Source organism: Zootoca vivipara, chromosome 13, assembly GCF_965207765.1.
Source record: "Zootoca vivipara chromosome 13, rZooViv2.hap1.1, whole genome shotgun sequence".
NCBI lineage: Eukaryota > Metazoa > Chordata > Lepidosauria > Squamata > Lacertidae > Zootoca > Zootoca vivipara.
In genome coordinates, this window is record NC_142596.1 from 23,946,109 (window position 1) to 23,964,597 (window position 18,489).

Here is an 18,489-nt window from a genome sequence, read left to right on the forward strand (position 1 = left end):
CCTTCCCACACCGCTGCAGGAACACTCCCCCCCTCGAGTGATTTCCAGAAAACAGAAGCATGGCTGCCTCCAGCTCTGCAGGCAGAGCACAGCCTTTATGGCTAGTAGCCTTCGACAGCCCTCTCCTCCATGAATCTGCCTAATCCAGAGGTGTAGCTGGGTGAGGTGGGGGGCATTGGGTGCCACACCGCAGGGCCTGAGCCTGAGCCATGTGTCTCTCCTGAGGGGGAGGCGGCGTGCGTATTGCCTGCAAGCTCTGCGCTGCTCTTTCAAGCAGCTTGGGGCTTGTGTCTGCCCACTGCCTCAGCCACCCTACAGCTGAGGGGGAGGCTGCAGAGGCTCCACGCAGTGCCCCCTGCCTTGGCTCACCCCGCCCCCATGGGAAGCTTGTCCCGCCCCCATGGGTGGCTCGCACCACCCCTGGCTGCAGCGCACGTGCGCTGCCCAGAATGTCCTGTTTTTGCTTAAAGGTAAAGGGACCCCTGACCATTAGGTCCAGTCGTGACTGGCTCTGGGGTTGCGGCGCTCATCTCGCGTTATTGGCCGAGGGAGCCGGCGTACAGCTTCCAGGTCATGTGGCCAGCATGACAAAGCCGCTTCTGGCGAACCAGAGCAGCACACGGAAACGCTGTATCTACTTGCACTTTGACGTGCTTTTGAACTGCTAGGTTGGCAGCAGCTGGGACCGAGCAACGGGAGCTCACCCCGTTGCGGGGATTCGAACCATCGACCTTCTGATCGGCAAGCCCTAGGCTCAGTGGTTTAACCCATAGCGCCACCCACGTCCCTTTTGCTTTTGCTTAGGATATCCCTATTTTCATTTAATCCAGTCCCTATTTGCAATTAATCCAGAATGCGGCCGCTAGACTGGTGACTGGGAGCGGCCGCCAAGACCACATAACACTGGTTCTAAGAGACCTACATTGGCTCCCAGTACGTTTCCAAGCACAATTCAAAGTGTTGGTGCTGACCTTTAAAGCCCTAAACGGCCTCAGTCCTATATACCTGAAGGAGCGTCTCCACCCCCATTGTTCAGCCTGGACACTGAGATCCAGTGCCAAGGGCCTTCTGGCGGTTCTCTCACTGCGAGAAGCAAAGCTTCAGGGAACCAGGCAGAGGGCCTTCTCGGTAGTGGTGCCCGCCCTGTGGAACGCCCTTCTATCAGAGGTCAAGGAGATAAAACTACCACCTGACATTTAGAAAATACCTAAAGGCAGCCCTGTTCAGGGAAGTTTTTAATCTGTGATATTTTAATGTATTTTGCTATTTGTTGGAAGCCGCCCAGAGTGGCGGGGGAGACCCAGCCAGATGGTCGGGGTATAAATAATAAATAATAATAAATAATAATGATTATGATGATTTTCATCAGAGAAATGCTGAAGGGTTTTTCTCCCTCTCTCAGAAGACTAGAACTTGTGGATATCCAGCTAAATGTTGAGATATTCAGGACAGACAAAAGAAAGGGCCTCTTCATGCAACACATAATTAAACTATGGAACTCATTCTCATGGGATTTAGTGATGGCCACCAGATTGAATGGCTATCATAGAGGATTGGGCAAAATCATGGAGAAGGCTTCCAATGGCTGCTAGCCATGATGGCTGTGCTCTGATTTCATAGCTAGATGCATTAATTCTTCTGAATACCAGTTAATGGAAACCACAGGAGGGGAGAGGGCTCTTGTGCTTGGGTCCAGGATTCCAACAGGCATCTGGGTGGCGCCTGTGAGAACAGCATGCTGGACTAGATGGGCCATGGGACTGATCCAGCAGGCTCTTCTTATGTTCTTACAACACTGGGCCCAAAGTCTGAGATTGTCGCTCAATTTTAACAGAGCACCACTCTGAATGCAAAATGATACAGTTTCATTCTTTGGCATTTCCTATTACAAAAGATCAGGTCAAATGTGGTAGATGGTAGATGGGACCTCTCTTTGCCTGAAACCCTGGAAAGTCACTCACAGTCAGAGGATACAATACTGGACCAGACAGGCAAATCAATGGACCTAGAATAAGACAGCTTTCTATGTATCCCCTCCCATGAAATCCTTTGCACATTGCAGAGGATACTGGGGTGCATTCTTAGTTGCACAAAAAACCCATGTTGCACATAGGGCAGGCCTATGGGGTCTTGTCATCCCAGGACACAGTTTGAGTGTGGTGTAGTGGTTAAGAGCGGTAGACTCCTCATCTGGGGAACCGGGTTCGCGTCTCCGCTCCTCCACATGCAGCTTCTGGGTGACCTTGGGCTAGTCACACTTCTTTGAAGTCTCTCAGCCTCACTCACCTCACAGAGTGTTTGTTGTGGGGGAGGAAGGGAAAGGAGAATGTTAGCCGCTTTGAGACTCCTTTGGGTAGTGATAAAGCGGGATATCAAAGCCAAACTCTTCTTCTTCTTCTTTGTGGCTGCACACTGCAAGGAATAGTGGCTGGTGTCTTTCTGAAAAACCAGCCCGCTCCTAGGATCCTGATGAGCTACAAAAGCAATGTCAAGGTTCCCCGGACTATAATATTAGAACCAATGTTTTAACCACAATGCACCAAGAGAAACTACTGGTCATTCAATGAGTGACGAGGAACCCCAGGCCCTCCAGATGTTGCTGGCCAATCAGATGATGAGGACTGTAATCTAGCAACATCTGGCAGGCCACAGGTTCCTCATCCCTGGCTTAGATAATGGACTTTGCAGACTTGTCACTTTGGTGATGGACCAAATGCACATTACCAACGCAGATGGATAGCCACTTGAAAATGGTTTCTCCGTGGCTGAATCACATTCCCTTAGCAGCATACGAAGGCTGGAATCAAATAGGTCTGTGTTACTGTCATAAATGCGCAGCCAGCTAGAGAGGCTGTTCTGATGCAATCCAGTCCTGACACTTTCTCCAGCAAGCAGTTAGAATGTCTGCAATCATTCAGTGGCTCGGGGAGAAGGCTCCAGCAACAGATGATCGGCCACAGGACATCAATTTTTAAAATACTTAAGCTAAATCTGCAGAAATGAAAAATGGGGAAGGGCGTAACCATTGGCTTCCTGTCAACCTAAAAATGTTTCTGTGGGTTATGTGATAAATTGCAGCTGACCTGTTTCAAGGATGGTTGAAGCTGGCATTGTAAAACATTTCTAAAAGTGGCAAACAATTTAAAAAAATGCTACTCAAGCAGCACAAAACTGAAGTTGGCCTTTGGGATAAAAGAGAAACGTACGGCTTTAAACATCTTAGTGTTTCTCTTCTGTAACAGCATTGTAGGTAGCATAAACTTGAGCTTGAAAGAAATCCCACAAGGAGTCAGCAAAGTTGGTCTCACTGATAAATTCCTTAGGTATACAGTACTTGCTGGTTGCCCTGAGCCCCACCTAGGGCTTGTTTTGGCTGGCTCAGTATAATCCTAATAATAGGTTTTGCAGAAGGGAAGAGGGTGGTGTCAAATGGCAGCAGTGGCATGATAAAGTCTGGCTAGCACTTAAAGCACTCTGCATTTACATCACCCGACCAGCCTGTTGCGACGTGTAACTGGCTGCTCATTATGGACTGAATGCTATCATATGTTCCAACACAGCATAAAGAAAGGACATCCTTTTGGCAAGCTACGTTTACTGTGGCAGCACTTGCCTTTTGGAACTCCCTCCCACTGCATATCAGACAGGTGCCTTCTTTGCAGGCTTTCTGGTACCTGCTCAACACATTCCCCTGTCAACAAGCCTTCTAAAATATTTATCCCAGTTGATATGTGTCCTGGTTCTGACCTGACTTTATGTATGCATTGTTATTTGAAGCATTTCAACATTTATAGCTGCGGTTTTTCTAATTACACACACACACGTGTGTGTGTGTGTGTGTCATTATATTGTAAATCAGTTTGAGATGTACCATGGGAAGTGATTCATAACTGAATTTACCCTCCAACATTTCTCCAATGAAAATAGGGAGATCCTATTCAACAACAATAACAACACATTTTTTATTAATTATACCCCACCCATCTGAATGGGTTGCCCCAGCCACTCTGGGCAGCTTCCAACATATAAAACATTTTTTAAAAAAACACCTTCCCTATACAGGGCTGCCTTTGGATGTCTTCTAAAAGTTGAATAGTTACTTATCTCCTTGGCTCAGGGGGTCACATAACTCCATACCCACCAACATTTCTCTGATGCAAATAGGGACATCCTAAGGAAAAGCGGACCCTGATGTTGGGAAAGATTGAGGGCACTAGGAGAAGGGGACGACAGAGGACAAGATGGTTGGACAGTGTTCTCGAAGCTACGAACATGAGTTTGACCAAACTGCGGGAGGCAGTGCAAGACAGGAGTGCCTGGCGTGCTATGGTCCATGGGGTCACGAAGAGTCGGACACGACTAAACGACTAAACAACAACAAGGAAAAGCGGAACATTCCAGGATCCAATCAGAAACTGGGATTTACTTCAGTCCCTGGAAGGCCTGTGATAATGATAATGCCTTCATTCAGGAAACCTTTGCAGCCACATCCTGCCTCTCCCTCCACTGTTACCAAATCACTCCTACAGCCGTCTCTCAGATGCTTCCCACACCATCATCTTGTCTAGCTATTTTTGGTTACATCCAGGAATGGACATGCACTGAAAGCCATTCATTGACCTGTGTTTTACTCAGGTGAATAACTGAAATTGAAATTAATGGCCATGGCTAGCTTAGGTCTCTTAATTTCATAGTAGCACTATCTACATTTTCACACCTGGGATCTGCCTCTAACATGCACTGGGAGCACATTTTACTTATTTTTTTGCCATATGTTTTCATGGTGATGGTGCTGCTCTTGAATCAGAACCCAACAGTTAAAGACCAAGGGGGTATAAGCTAAATTTTACTTGGAGCCACTGAAATGAATGAAGCTGACTATGTTAACTCCGTTAAGTTCAGTATGTCTGCTCTTTTTTATATATAAATTTTATTTTTCAATTTTGGAATTATTTTTTTACAGACATACTAATCCAATAGCTTCCTGATAAACATATACCATATGTTTTGACTTCCCTCCACCCCTTTTGCAGTTTCCTTATAATGTTAATTTTTTATGCTGCATTTCCTACATTATTCCATTTATTAATTACTCCCTGATTTTTCTTTAGCATTACCCTTAACTACTTGCTAATCCTGTTACATTAATCCTGCTGATGAACTTAAATGTATACAAAAAAACTTTTCAGATATTCCACACATTTCTCCCATTCCTTAATGAAAATCATTTCTTCTTGGTTTCTTATTGTTCCAGTAAGTTTTGCTGCTCTCAGTAAAACTTAGTTGAACACCATGTCAGTGCTCTAATATGCACCATGATAGGAGTATTTGAGGTTAAATCCACCCCCTGTATTTATTTATTTATTTATTTCATAAAATTTATATGCTGCTTGATTGTAAAACAAACAAACAAACCTTAAGCAGCTTACAAAGGGGGAGAAAAACAATGAAATTATCAGTAAAAACAATAAAAAATGATTTAAAACATTCAAAAATAATTATAATAAACAATAAGCCTAAAGCACATAGCACCTGTTTACTGAAGTGTTGTTTTTTCAATGAAAGAAAATATCCCCATTAGATACATGGATGACAATGATTCAATATTTCCCTATATTTCCACATTATATAATACTATTCTAAATAACAAAATAAACATCTGTAAATCAGCAACTAATACCAGTCTTTGGCAAAGAAAAGAAAAGAAAAAAACCCTTCAAATCATCTCAAATTAACTTAAATGTATGGTTCTAAAGGAAACAAAACCTATGGTTGAATACTAACATGAAACTTTTTGAATCATAGAATCATAGAATCATAGAGTTGGAAGAGACCACAAGGGCCATCCAGTCCAACCCCCTGCCAAGCAGGAAACACCATCAAAGCATTCCTGACAGATGGCTGTCAAGCCTCTGCTTAAATACCTCCAAAGAAGGAGACTCCACCACACTCCTTGGCAGCAAATTCCACTGCCGAACAGCTCTTACTGTCAGGAAGTTCTTCCTAATGTTTAGGTGGAATTTTCTTTCTTGTAGTTTGAATCCATTGCTCCGTGTCCGCTTCTCTGGAGCAGCAGAAAACAACCTTTCTCCCTCCTCTATATGACATCCTTTTATATATTTGAACATGGTTATCATATTACCCCTTAACCTTCTCTTCTCCAGGCTAAACATACCCAGCTCCCTAAGCCGTTCCTCATAAGGCATCGTTTCCAGGCCTTTGACCATTTTGGTTGCCCTCTTCTGGACACGTTCCAGCTTGTCAGTATCCTTCTTGAACTGTGGTGCCCAGAACTGGACACAGTACTCCAGGTGAGGTCTGACCAGAGCAGAATACAGTGGTACTATTACTTCCCTTGATCTAGATGCTATACTCCTATTGATGCAGCCCAGAATTGCATTGGCTTTTTTAGCTGCTGCATCACACTGCTGACTCATGTCAAGTTTGTGGTCTACCAAGACTCCTAGATCCTTTTCACATGTACTGCTCTCAAGCCAGGTGTCTCCCATCCTGTACTTGTGCCTTTCATTTTTTTTGCCCAAGTGTAGTACTTTACATTTCTCCTTGTTAAAATTCATGTTGTTTGCTTTGGCCCAGTTGTCTAATCTGTTAAGGTCATTCTGAAGTGTGATCCTGTCCTCTGGGGTGTTAGCCACCCCTCCCAATTTGGTGTCATCTGCAAACCTGCTCAGGATGCCCTCAAGCCCATCATCCAAGTCATTGACAAAGATGTTGAACAAGACTGGGCCCAAGACAGAACCCTGTGGCACCCCAGTAGTTTATGAAGTAACTCCACCTCTCAATATATTTATTGTCAGCCTTTATTTTACACCTTTATTCTGGATTTTTGGTACACCGTTGCATTACATTTGGCCCATTGGGAGATTTTCAAATTACCCACAGCTATTAATAATGCCATAGCAAGCTCTATTTCCCCCTTATTAACAATTCTTTGGAAACAACAAAGGAGCATTTGTTTTGGATTTAAAACTACATTACATCCAACCATGCTACTTATATTTATAATCTCTTGTCAAAAAGGCCTTACTTGGGGCGCAGTTCTAGAATGTATTCATTACGTCCATTCCTGGTTTCCTCACATATATCATGCTGAAGATTATAAATTATTTTTAACCTGGCAGGCATCAAATACCATCTATATAGCACAGCATTTTATAATGACTTTCTTTCCCAGTAAGTGGGATTACATTTTTCACTATGCTTTTCGTAAACCCATTTAAAATAATCCCTAGAAATTACATCACCTATGCCTTACGTCGTCCAGTTTCATAATCAGTCTGCGTCAGGTAAGATCTCATAGAGGTGCCATCTGCAGAATACATTTTAAGCACTGCGATACCAATTTAACGGTCATGGCTGCCGCCGCCACCCTGCCCCAAATCAGGAAACTATAGTTTGTTAAGGGTGCCGAGAGACATAGAATCATAGAAATGTAGAGATGAAAGGCCCTCTAAGAATCATCTGGTCCAACCTGCTGCAATGGAGGAATCACAGTTTAAGAATCCTTGACAGATTCCCCCCACCCCTTCTGTCACAGATGAACATCATTACCATCATCATCATCATCATCATCATCATCATGAATATACTTAGCTGGTCCTCTGTTTCCCTCGCATAACTACCATTCCCAGAGCAGTTGAAGAATCGACCCTTCTTCCCCGAGAACTCGGAGAACGGTTGCTCCTTGGACTCACCATCACCTGGCCTGGACCACATCCCTGGTGTCCGCACCCAGCTGTGGATACGTTCTGGGCATGGGTGTACCCAGGATCAAAACTAGGGGGGGGGCAAGGGGAGGGGCCAAGGCACGGAAGGGGAGGGGCCACAAAGTGGGCGGGAACGGCGAACTCGCGCTCCGCCGGGCTGTGCCCCTCCCTAGAAGCAGGGCTGGTGGGCGGAGGCGGAGCCCAGCCCAGCGGAGCGCGAGTTCAGCGTTTCCGCCCACCGCGCCGCGCTCCCTGGTTCCCCGCCGTGCTTGGCCTTGCCTGAGGGCGCGACGGGGAGCTGGAGGGAGGGTGCGGCGCGGCGCGGCGGGAATGGCGAACTCGCGCTCCGCCGGGCTGTGCTCCGCCTCTGCCCACCAGCCCTGCTTCTAGAGTAGGGCAGCTGCCCTAACTTGCCCCGTGGTGGGTACGCCCTTGGTTCTGGGCCCATTCACTGGTCTGACCAACCAACCACATGACTGCCCACAGGGTCAGCAAGGCAACAACTCCCCGTGCCCCAGATGAACCCTAATGCCCAGATTCCCAGCTTTCAATAAATTCCAGTTTTATTGATTCCCAGTTTCTAGCGTTTGTAGACCTTCAGATATGAGGCACAATATTTCAGGCACTATTCTCCTCATTCGTTTTGCAAGAAACCTACCCATTCTCAGTTTTCGGTTAAGTTTGTTTGTTTGTGTCACAGATGGGGGTGGCTACTCCCCAAGTAAGCACGCTACCACATCGTCTGGATTTTCAGAGTTTTATTGTGCATGCTATTTACAGTGCAAAGACGTCTCCTGCCATGTCTGCTCAGTGTGGAACAGAATCCTGCAATGGCTTCTGGTGGGCTCTGACCCAGCATTTAAGACGGGGTACCCAAACGCCCCTCCTCCTGGCTCTACGGTTCCCCCGTGGTCCCAAACCAGGCTCCTGAGGTGCCGTTCTACCTACCCCCTCCTTTCCAGCCCCTGCTGAAGGTAGCTCCGCCCCTGCTTCCCTGCTCCCAACCTGGAGTTGAGCCTCCAGGACTCTGCAGAGCCCTGGATCCACCTTTCCCACTTCCTGGTTTTCCCTCCCAGACTTACTGCTCTTGCTGCTGCTCTCCCAGCTGGTGGAAGTGAGCAGAGTGGGCTGCTCTCCGCACGCCCTCTCTCTCACAGTTTGTTTGTTTGTTGTTTGTTTGTTTGTAGTATCTACAGTCATACCTCGGTTTAAGTACGCCTCAGTTTGAGTATTTTCAGTTTAAGTACTCCGCAGACCTGTTTGGAACGGATTAATCCACTTTCCATTACTTTCAATGGGAAAGTTGGCTTCAGGTTAAGTACGGACTTCCGGAACCAATTACACTCATACCTCGGGTTAAGTACACTTCAGGTTGAGTCCTCTGTGGACCTGTCTGGAACAGATTAATCCACTTTCCATTACTTTCAATGGGAAAGTTCGCTTCAGGTTAAGTACGCTTCAGGTTAAGTACAGACTTCCGGAACCAATTGTGTTTGTAAACCGAGGTACCACTGTACTTTGCATGTGCATGCACATACACATAAGAAAAATTCCTGTAGATGCACATGACCAAGCAACATGTTGCAGGTGGAGCAACAAGCCTAGGGCTTGCCAATCAGAAGGTCGGCAGTTTGAATCCCCACGACGGGGTGAGCTCCCGTTGCTCAGTCACAGCTCCTGCCCACCTAGCAGTTTGAAAGCACGTCAAGTGCAAGTATGGTAGATAAATAGGTACCGTTCCGGCGGGAAGGTAAACGACGTTTCCGTGTGGTGCTCTGGTTCGACAGAAGCGGCTTAGTCATGCTAGCCACATGACCTGGAAGCTGTCTGTGGACAAACGCCGGCTCCCGTGGCTTATAGAGCGAGATGAGTGCGCAACCCCAGAGTCGTCCGCGACTGGACCTAACGGCCAGGGGTACCTTTACCTTTTTTAAGTAAATTTCTATCATTTGCCATACAATGCTGCATTGCTAGTGTTAGGATGAACATACAATGTGCCAGTGTGGTGTAGTGGTTAACTCCCATAATCCCTAGCTAACAGGACCAGTGGTCAGGGAAGATGAGAATTGTAGTCCAAAACATCTGGAGGGCTGAAGTTTGGGGATGCCTGGTCTAAAGAAAGGCTGTAGAACAATCGAAAATATATGTACTTGGGCCTCACTGGAATTTTTCTTCTTCTTCTTCTGATAATGGCTATTGAGGTAATTTAGTCTGGGACCAACAATTTTCATAATACTGTTGATACATATTAAGTACCCATACACCTCAGGAACAGGTAACTTGAGAAACCGCCTTATCCCTTATTCACCATCTGCCGCCGTCTGTGGGAGAGTTTCTCCTGCAAATTCCAAAGATCTCAGAAGCCCTCTCCACAATAACACAGAAAAGGAGGGCTTTTAGTGTGGCTGACTCTGTTCTGTGGAAAAGCAGTCCTGTTGAGATTTGACATGTGCCCACTACTGCACTTTCTGGAAACAGTCAAATACATTTTTGTTCTGACAGGCTTTCCCAGCAGATAAATGGGTCTTTTCCATGAAGGTCCACTTTTAAGATTTAAGTCTTGTTTTACATGTACTTGCGGCTTTTGTGGTTTTATCTGTTTTTAATTATCTTATGTGCAAATCACACTGAAACAGCAGTTTAGAAGGAGATTAATAAATCAGTTGTAATAATGACAATATGGCACGCGTTCAGCCTACTCATTTTTCTCCAGAAACCTTCCAGTTTCAGCTGCTTTTGTCAGTGGCCTAATTCTGGGTTCGTGACTTTCATAATATGGTGGTAGTTTTGACACAGCTGGGGGGAATATTTAGGTCTGAAAAGAACCTCTCACAGTTTTCAAAGGGGCCACAAGAACAGCTGGGAAAAGGGTGCTTTAAACCAGGCACAGGCAAACCTGACCCTCCAGATGTTTTGGGATTACAATTCCCATCATCCCTGGGAGTTGTAGTCCCAAAACATCTGGAGGGCCAAGTTTGCCTATGCCTGCCAGATGCGGAGATAAGCATATCTGGCCACGTTATATAGTTTAGTTGCAAGTAGGCTTTCTCTCTGGGTGCAGAGGTTCCAGTTGCTGTTCTGTTCTTGTTGGAGGGAGGCAATAAAATGCTCTTTATAGCTTCTTGGCAGCAAGACAACAGGAAAAGGTTTCTATATGCCAGGGTGAGGAACATTTTTCAAGTGAGGGTGGCATGGGCAACCTTCCAAGGTGGTGTGGCAGGGGGCACCAGAGGCAAGAGATGATTGAGAAACTGATTGGACTCTTAGGCCATGCATAGGCAAACCTGGCCCTCCAGATGTTTTGGGACTACAATTCCCATCATCCCTGACCACTGGTCCTGTTAGCTAGGGATGATGGGAGTTGTAGTCCCAAAACAACTGGAGGGCCAAGTTTGCCTATGCCTGTCTTAGGACCACCCACCTGCACTATCCACGTAAAGCTGTATCCTACCAAATTTCCCAATCAGGCTCCCCCAAAGAATCCTGGGAACTGTAGTTTGTTTAGGATGCTGAGAGTTCTTAGGAGACCCCAATTCCCCTCACAGAGCTTCAGTTCCCAGGGTTCCCTGGGAAGCGGGATTGATTGTCAAAACACTCTAGGAATTGTAGTTCTGGGAAGAGAATAAAGATCTCCTTTAAAAATTCCCAGAGCCCTAAACAAACTACAGTTCCCAGGATTCTTTGGGATAAGCCATGACCATTAAATTGGTATGACACTGCTCTAAAATGTTAGTGCAGCTGGGGTCTTCATTGCAATCAGCACTGCTTCCATTCTGCCACAGTTCGAGCTCTGCTAAAACCTACATTATTTGTCCCACTATCCACCAATGTAATTAATTGCATCGTTAACTTCAGCGCATGTAGCTAGGAAAGCTACTATCATGGCTCCCACCAAAGAATTCTGTAGTTTGCTAAGGGGGCTGAGAACTGTTAGAGGACCTCTGTTCTCCCCACGGAGCTACAATTCCCCGGAGTTCCTTGGGAAGAGGGATTGGCTGTCAAATCAATCCAGGAGTTGTCAATCAAGAAGTCACCACTTCATAACACAGCAAGGAAGAGTCAGCATTATAACCAGTAAAAAAAAAACAAATGCAAAAATTCTCAGTGTCTGAATGTAGACTTAATAATGTCCATTAACGTCAGTGGGTCTACTCTGAGGAGGACTGGCACTGAATCCGTTCTGTGCCACACATTGCAAGCCAGGGGTACATCATCTAAGCACCTGAAGGTGCCTTATAAAAGGTGAACCCAGCAGTCCCTACCACGGCTGATAGCACTTCTCCAAGATCCTTTGGCCAGAGTGCCAGAACATAGCTGAGCCCCACCAAAGCCAGCAGCTCCAAATTTCACCTCCTCCCTCCCCTGCAACAGTGAATAAAACAAAAGGCACAATGTCCTTTTACTGTGCATTTCTCCACCCTCCTACAACTTTCATTGGCTGCTGCATTCATGGGTGGGGAAACTAGCAAAGCACCAGAGGCACATTGGCTGTCTTGCTTTGCTCAATGTTCTGGGGGGAGGCAGCGCAGATATGGGGAAGACTGCTCTCCAGGCTAGCCCCACTGTGTTGCAGTGTGCAGGTTTAAGATGGGGGGGGGGGTCGTCTCCTGTCCTGCTACCTGAAATGGGATCGCTGAAATGGGAGGCAAGAGCACAGGAAACAGTCATATACTGAGTCAAACCACAATCAGTCGTGCCTACACTGACTGGCAGCAGTGGTTTCAGGCAGGGGTCATTCCTAGCCAAATCTTAGAGATGCAGAGAACTGAACCTGGGACCATGTTATGGTCCTTACATAAATGATGCTGGAGAGAAGCCTGTGGACTTCTGCATGCATAAGTATTTGACCTGGGATATTCTGCAGGCAAAGCCAATGCTTTGGCCCTGAGTTCCAGCTCTCCCAAAGCAAAATCGAAGTGAAGCACTGGGAGGCACCTACAGATATTTGAAAAGCAAGGTGCCAAAACAGACCCCACCCCCCATCTGCCTATTTCACTTTCCTGCACAGCCCATCCGGAGTAAAATAGACTCTACATAAGTGGTAATTTGACAACCAGCCTCCACATATTCTCCTGGGCAAGGAGGGTGGGTAGATTTTAATGTTTTTGGAACAAACTGCCTTGGGCGTGGATCATAGAATTGTGGAGCTGGAAAGGCTCAGGAGGGTCATTGAGTCCAACCCCCTGCAATGCAGGAATCTTTCAGCCAACATGGGGCATGACGGAATACAAATGCTTTAAATGAAGGATTATATCATGCCGTGTCCAAATAGGCCTTCCAAGCAAGCTCTGAGGCTCAGGCTCTGAGGCTCTGCTGCTTATCTGTGCTGCTGTGATATCACAGAATGCTCACAGAGCATTCCAATCACTCAAGGTAAAGGTGGTCACACTGAGTGTTAAGCAAAAGCACAGCTTCTCTGAAGCTCTGGACTGGGGGTGGGCCCGGGACTCATAGGTTCAATCCACGACATTGACGGCAAGATCAAAGAAGAGGTACAACTCCTGCTATTGATATTTTCAATTTCAATTAGAGAACAGAGTCTCTCTCTCTCTCTCTCTCTCTCTCTCTCTCTCTCTCTCTCTCACACACACACACACACACACACACACACACACACACACATACTTTATAACAAGGAAACAGCAAGCCCACTCACACTATTGTAAAGCAATGGAACAACTTGGATTTCAACATCAGCTGCCAAAATAGCAATCTGAATTAGAGGGTGTGTAAAAAGTCCAATTAAGGGAGCAAAGAACTGCAGAGTGGGAAGGCTCGAAGCACAGTTCCTCAGAACCTTTTAACATTTACTGACAATTTTACAACCCACGGCATTTCGAGCAGAATGGTCAAGCCAGCTCACAATGGCGCACTTCCCTCAATGCGCTTGCACCTGGATTTCATTCCTGTGCAGCTATCGGCACCTCCGGATGAAATATTGCCTTCATGCAAGGCCACATTGAAACACCCAGTGCAGGCCTGCATTTCACAGCACACATCTCAAACTCTTTCCGCTCTTTCTCTTTCCATCTGTTCACAGGAGCCAACCGAGGGAATTTGCTGCCTCTCCCTAATGACACCCACCCACACAAAACCCATTGGGCAGAATCAGCCAACGGCAAATGTGCAGTCTCGTGGCCTTTGCCTGTATCAAACACAGGACAACCCAGACATGAGACGCACCCCGTGCTTGTGAATGACACACTGTCACTCAGATCCAGCAAGGTGAAACAGAGTGAGAGAAGGAACAGTGAGGCGGTATCCCATTCTTCCTTCTTCCGATTTGCTTTCCTTGGCTCAGGTGCCCTGACATCTGATCTCAGAGCAGGACAGCTGGTCCCCCCCCCCCCCGATCAAACCCATTTGCCTTGCACTCTCAGATTCCAAGTGCAACCTTTTATCTCCCACCCCACCCCCTGCCACCCCAAAAAGTGTGCTTGTTCTCACCCCATCGTACAAAGGGAAAGATAGCAGGCAACCCCAGAGCAAATGCTGAGTCACTTAATGAGAAAACCAAGCTTGCTAACTGCCACCCCCTGCTTGCAAGGTGGTCTGCACTGGAGATTTGCAAGCCAGGTGACTGCAGAAACCTTTCTCCGCTTTTGCTTCTCCCTGTTTCCCTTTCACCTTCAGGGCAAGGACCCAGGTGAGAAGCTCATGGCTGAACGCAGGCCCTAAATAGAACTGCAGTGGCTCACCAGAGAAGAACGTAAGAAGAATCTAGCTGGGTCAGGCCAAAGGTCCATATCTAGCCCGGCACCCTGTTCTCACAGTGGCAACCAAATGGCCCAATGGGAAGCCCCCAAGCACAACCTGAATGCAACAGCAGCAGGCGCCCCCCCCTCCCAAGTGTCCCTATTTTCCAGGGACAGTCCCAGATTTACAGAAGCCATCCCGGTTTCTGAGTTGATCTAGGAATGTCCTGCTATTCTTTAGGATGTCCATATTGTCATCAGAGAAATGTTGGAGGGGGTGGAGTTATGCGACCCCCTGAGCCAAGGAGATAAGTAACTATACAACCTTTAGAAGACATCTGAAGGCAGCCCTGCATAGGGAAGTTTTTATATATGTTGGAAGCCACCCAGAGTGGCTGGGGTGCAAACGTTGTTGTCGTCATTAAATAGAATGTCCCTATTTTCATCAGAGAAATGTCTGAGGGTCTGCAGCAGTCGAGAGGTAGTTTACAGACAGTGCCACCGATTTGCTCGCACTGAGTGCTCAACCAAGGCGGGTGCCTTCTCAAAGCCCAGTAAGCACTTGCCTGGCTTCAGGAAGGAAACATGAGGGCTCTGGCAGCATCCTAGAATTCTCCTTCCTCCTTCCTGAAGCCAAGCAAGCACTTAGCGGACTTTGGGAAGGAGGTGGGAGGGCTCTAGAACTCTGCCAGAGCCTCACACCTCCTTCCCAAATCCAGCACTTGTTTACGGAGCTTAAACCAGCACCTGGAAGGCTGCGGGGAGGACATCATATGTTAGCCTTGCATAGGACAGCATATTTCTACCTCCACTGTAGGAGACAGTGTGGCTCTGATTATGATAGTTGGGAATCACAAACGGGGAGAAAGCACTACTGTGCTTTGGTCCTGCTTGTGGGCTGGCTGCCCTTTTGGGAATCTGGTTGCCTGCTATGAGAACATGATGCTAGACTAGAAAGGCCTCCGGCCTGATGCTGCAGAGTCCTTAGCATATAGCCATTGCTGCTAGCAACTCCTGTTCACCTTTTCCCATTGCCAGCAAAACATGCAGGATGGACACAATTATATTCACATGATAGCCTACAGTATGTAGCTGTACATTAAATTACTATTATTATTATTCACAGCTACAATTACATAAGTCAACAGGATGATCAGGAAAAAGCCAAGCCCTTGCCCCACAAAGCTTACAATTAGGGTTGCCGGTTTTTATTGTCTTTATTTGACCAGTCCTTGAGCCTTTAAACAGCACTCTGGTGTGAAAATGCTCATTTCCATGGTCTTGAAGCACTTCAAGCTGCTGATCACTGCAGATTGCAAGGCACAGTTAAGGATATTTCCCCCCTTCTGGTCAGCTGGTAACTTAGAATGTGGGCACTTAGAATGTACAACGGAGAGGAGAAAAGGGTAAAGTGGCTTAAGCAAATGCAGTTTTTGTGCTCTTAGGCCTCATTTCGCAGCATGCACATGTACAGTAGTTGGGGGAGTAGGGCTTAATCATACCCAACTGTGGCTAAATGTCTGAATGTACCTTAACTGGGATACCTTTATGCCAGCCTTGTAATAATAACTGCCCCCTTTATGAAATGGCAAGGGGGAGGCCACAGTCATCATAAAGCAGCAGGGTGCATTCCTAGCCAAGGCACATTTGAACCAGGGGCTTCCTGGCTGTCAATCACCATGCCAGCTAGACACACAGATGTCACTGCCTCTGTTAGTTCAGCTTCTGTGTGTCAGACCAGAGCGGGTAGAGTTAATCAGGTCACGGAGGGGTTGACCCACAGTGGCCTCTGCTTAATTCAAGTTGATGATTACAATTATTAGCATTAGGAATGTATATCCCCAGTGGACCCCTCAGCCACAGCATCTCTAGGAAGGGAATACTGCATACCACCTATGCAAATATGGGATTCTTTCTACCCCACACTTGATTACTCCGGAGGAACTACCGCAGCCAGGGTCCACCCCCCCCCTCTGTGTGTGTGTGTGTGTGTGTGTGTGTGTGTGTATGTGTCAATCCCCCATTAACTGCGGGCAGGGGAGGCCACGCTTCCCCCTCTCTTGCTCATCCCAACCGAAGCTCAACGGCAAGGCTCAGGATGCCCGGAGGAAGCTGCCGCGGACAGCTTGCCTGGGCATCAGGAGGGAACCGAGGCTGCTGGCTGTCCATCAAGCCACCTGCACCAAACACGCCCCTCCTCGCATCACCTTCCATCCTGCCGAATCTGGCACGGGACCCGGAATGAGAGGTGCGCGGGGAGGGTCGGAATGAGAGAGATAGAGCGAGGGTCCCTACCCTCTCGCCCCCAGACCCTCAATACCGTCCGCAGCCTTGGCTGACGCTACAGCGGAGAGGGGCTAAAGATGCCACCCGCATGCCCGATTCCTCTCTCTTCCTCTCCAAAAGAAGGTGGCACCCACTTTCCTCCTCCGCACTTTCCGCACCCCCTCTCCGGCTCACCCCCCCAGCTCCCCGGCCCCGCTGGCTCACCAGGTAGGCGCCCACCGTGCCCTGCGCCAACATGAGCGCGCACTCGGAGACCAGGAAGATCTGGATGTTGGAGACGCACGGGGAGCTCTTCTTTTTCCTCTTCTTGGCGCGCTGCGACTCGTCCCCTTGCAGCTCCCCGCCGTCCCCGCTGCTGTTGCTCCCGCCGCCGCCGCTTCCTCCTTCTCCCGAGGAGCCGCGGGGCTTCTTGCCCTGCATCCTCCTCCTTGGCCCTCTCCGCGTCCCCACCGGCCGCCCGGGAGCAGCGGCGGCGGCGGCTCCGGGGGCCAATCAGGCGCGCAACGACGGCTGCCCGCGCCCGCCTCGCCTCCTGCGGGCTCCTCCTGCCGCCGCCGCCGCTGCTGCTCGCACCGCTGCCATGGCCGGCCCGCTCCCTCCTTCCTTCCTCCGCCCGCTCTGCTCGGCTCCCTCCCTCCTGCTTTCCTTCCTTCCTTCCCTCTCGCTCCCTCTCTCGGCCGCCGCTCCAGCACCGGCTACAGAGCGCGGCTGCTGCTGCTGCTGCTGCTGCTTGCTTGGCCCAGCCCGCCTGCGCCTTTGCTGGGCAGGAGCCAAGAGGGGAGAATGGCGCGCCCCGAAGAGGAAGCGGGGCAGGTCGTCGTTGTATTTTTCTCTCCCCCCCACTCCCCGGGAAATATTGGTTCTGCGCTGTTTCTGGAGGAGAAGGAGGAGGGGGATATGGTAGAGCATCTGCCTTGCATGCAGAAGGTCCCAGGTTCAACTCTCAGCATCCGACTCCAGGAGGGGCTGAGAGAGACCCCTGTCCGAAACTCTGGAGAGCTGCTGCCAGTCAGTGTAAGCAACACTGAACTAGGTGGGCCATGGTATGAGGCAGCTTAGCCAAGGGCCCTAGCTCAATAGTAAAACATCTGCTTGGCATGCAGAAGCTTGCCAGTTTAACCCCCAGTATTTCCAGGTAGGGCTGGGAGAGACCCCCCTGCCTGAAACCTGGGAGAGCTGCTGCCAGTCAGTGTAGATGATACTGAGCTAGATGGAACAATGTGTCTGACTCAGTATTAGGCAGCTTCCTATGTGGCAAGGTTTTGCCACTCGGGGAAGGAGTTTCCTCTTTGGCCCCTGAGTAGCACTGGAGTCTTCCAGGAGGGTGGAGCAGGGCCAGCTCTGCCATTAGGCAGAGGGAGGTTGCAGCTCCAGATACACAAACCTAAGAAGAGCTCACCCAGATCAGGCCCACCATCCTGTTCTCACAGTGGCCAGCCAGATGCCTGTGGGAAACCTGCAAGCAGGATCCAAGCTCAAGAGCACTCTTCCCTCTAGTGATTCCCAGCAACTGGCATTCAGAAGCATCGCTGACTCTGACCATGGAGGCAGAGCATAGCCATGCCGGCTAGTAGCCATTGGTAGCCCTCTCCTCCATGAACTTGTCCAATCCTCTTCTGAAGCCGTCCAAGTAGGTGACCATTGCTGCCTGCCCTGTGCTCCATTGTCCTCCCTCCCCTGAGTCTTCTGGCAGGCCAGGCAGCTTCTGCACATGGAACAGGGCGGGTGAGATGCCATCTTCTGCTTTGCCCTCATGCAACAAAATTGCTCAGGTGAGGCTG

General features: G+C 48.5%; 1 protein-coding gene across 1 annotated transcript in view; it reads right to left on the minus strand.

The window, feature by feature from the left end:
- SLCO3A1 (solute carrier organic anion transporter family member 3A1) overlaps window positions 1-17,353 on the minus strand; it is a 107,192-nt gene extending 89,839 nt beyond the window's left edge. The window contains exon 1 of the mRNA XM_035131226.3: window positions 16,913-17,353. Coding sequence (XP_034987117.1) covers window positions 16,913-17,128 — 216 coding nt within the window. The 5' untranslated portion in view covers window positions 17,129-17,353. The remainder of the gene's footprint in view (window positions 1-16,912) is intronic.
- Window positions 17,354-18,489: the final 1,136 nt, after the last annotated feature.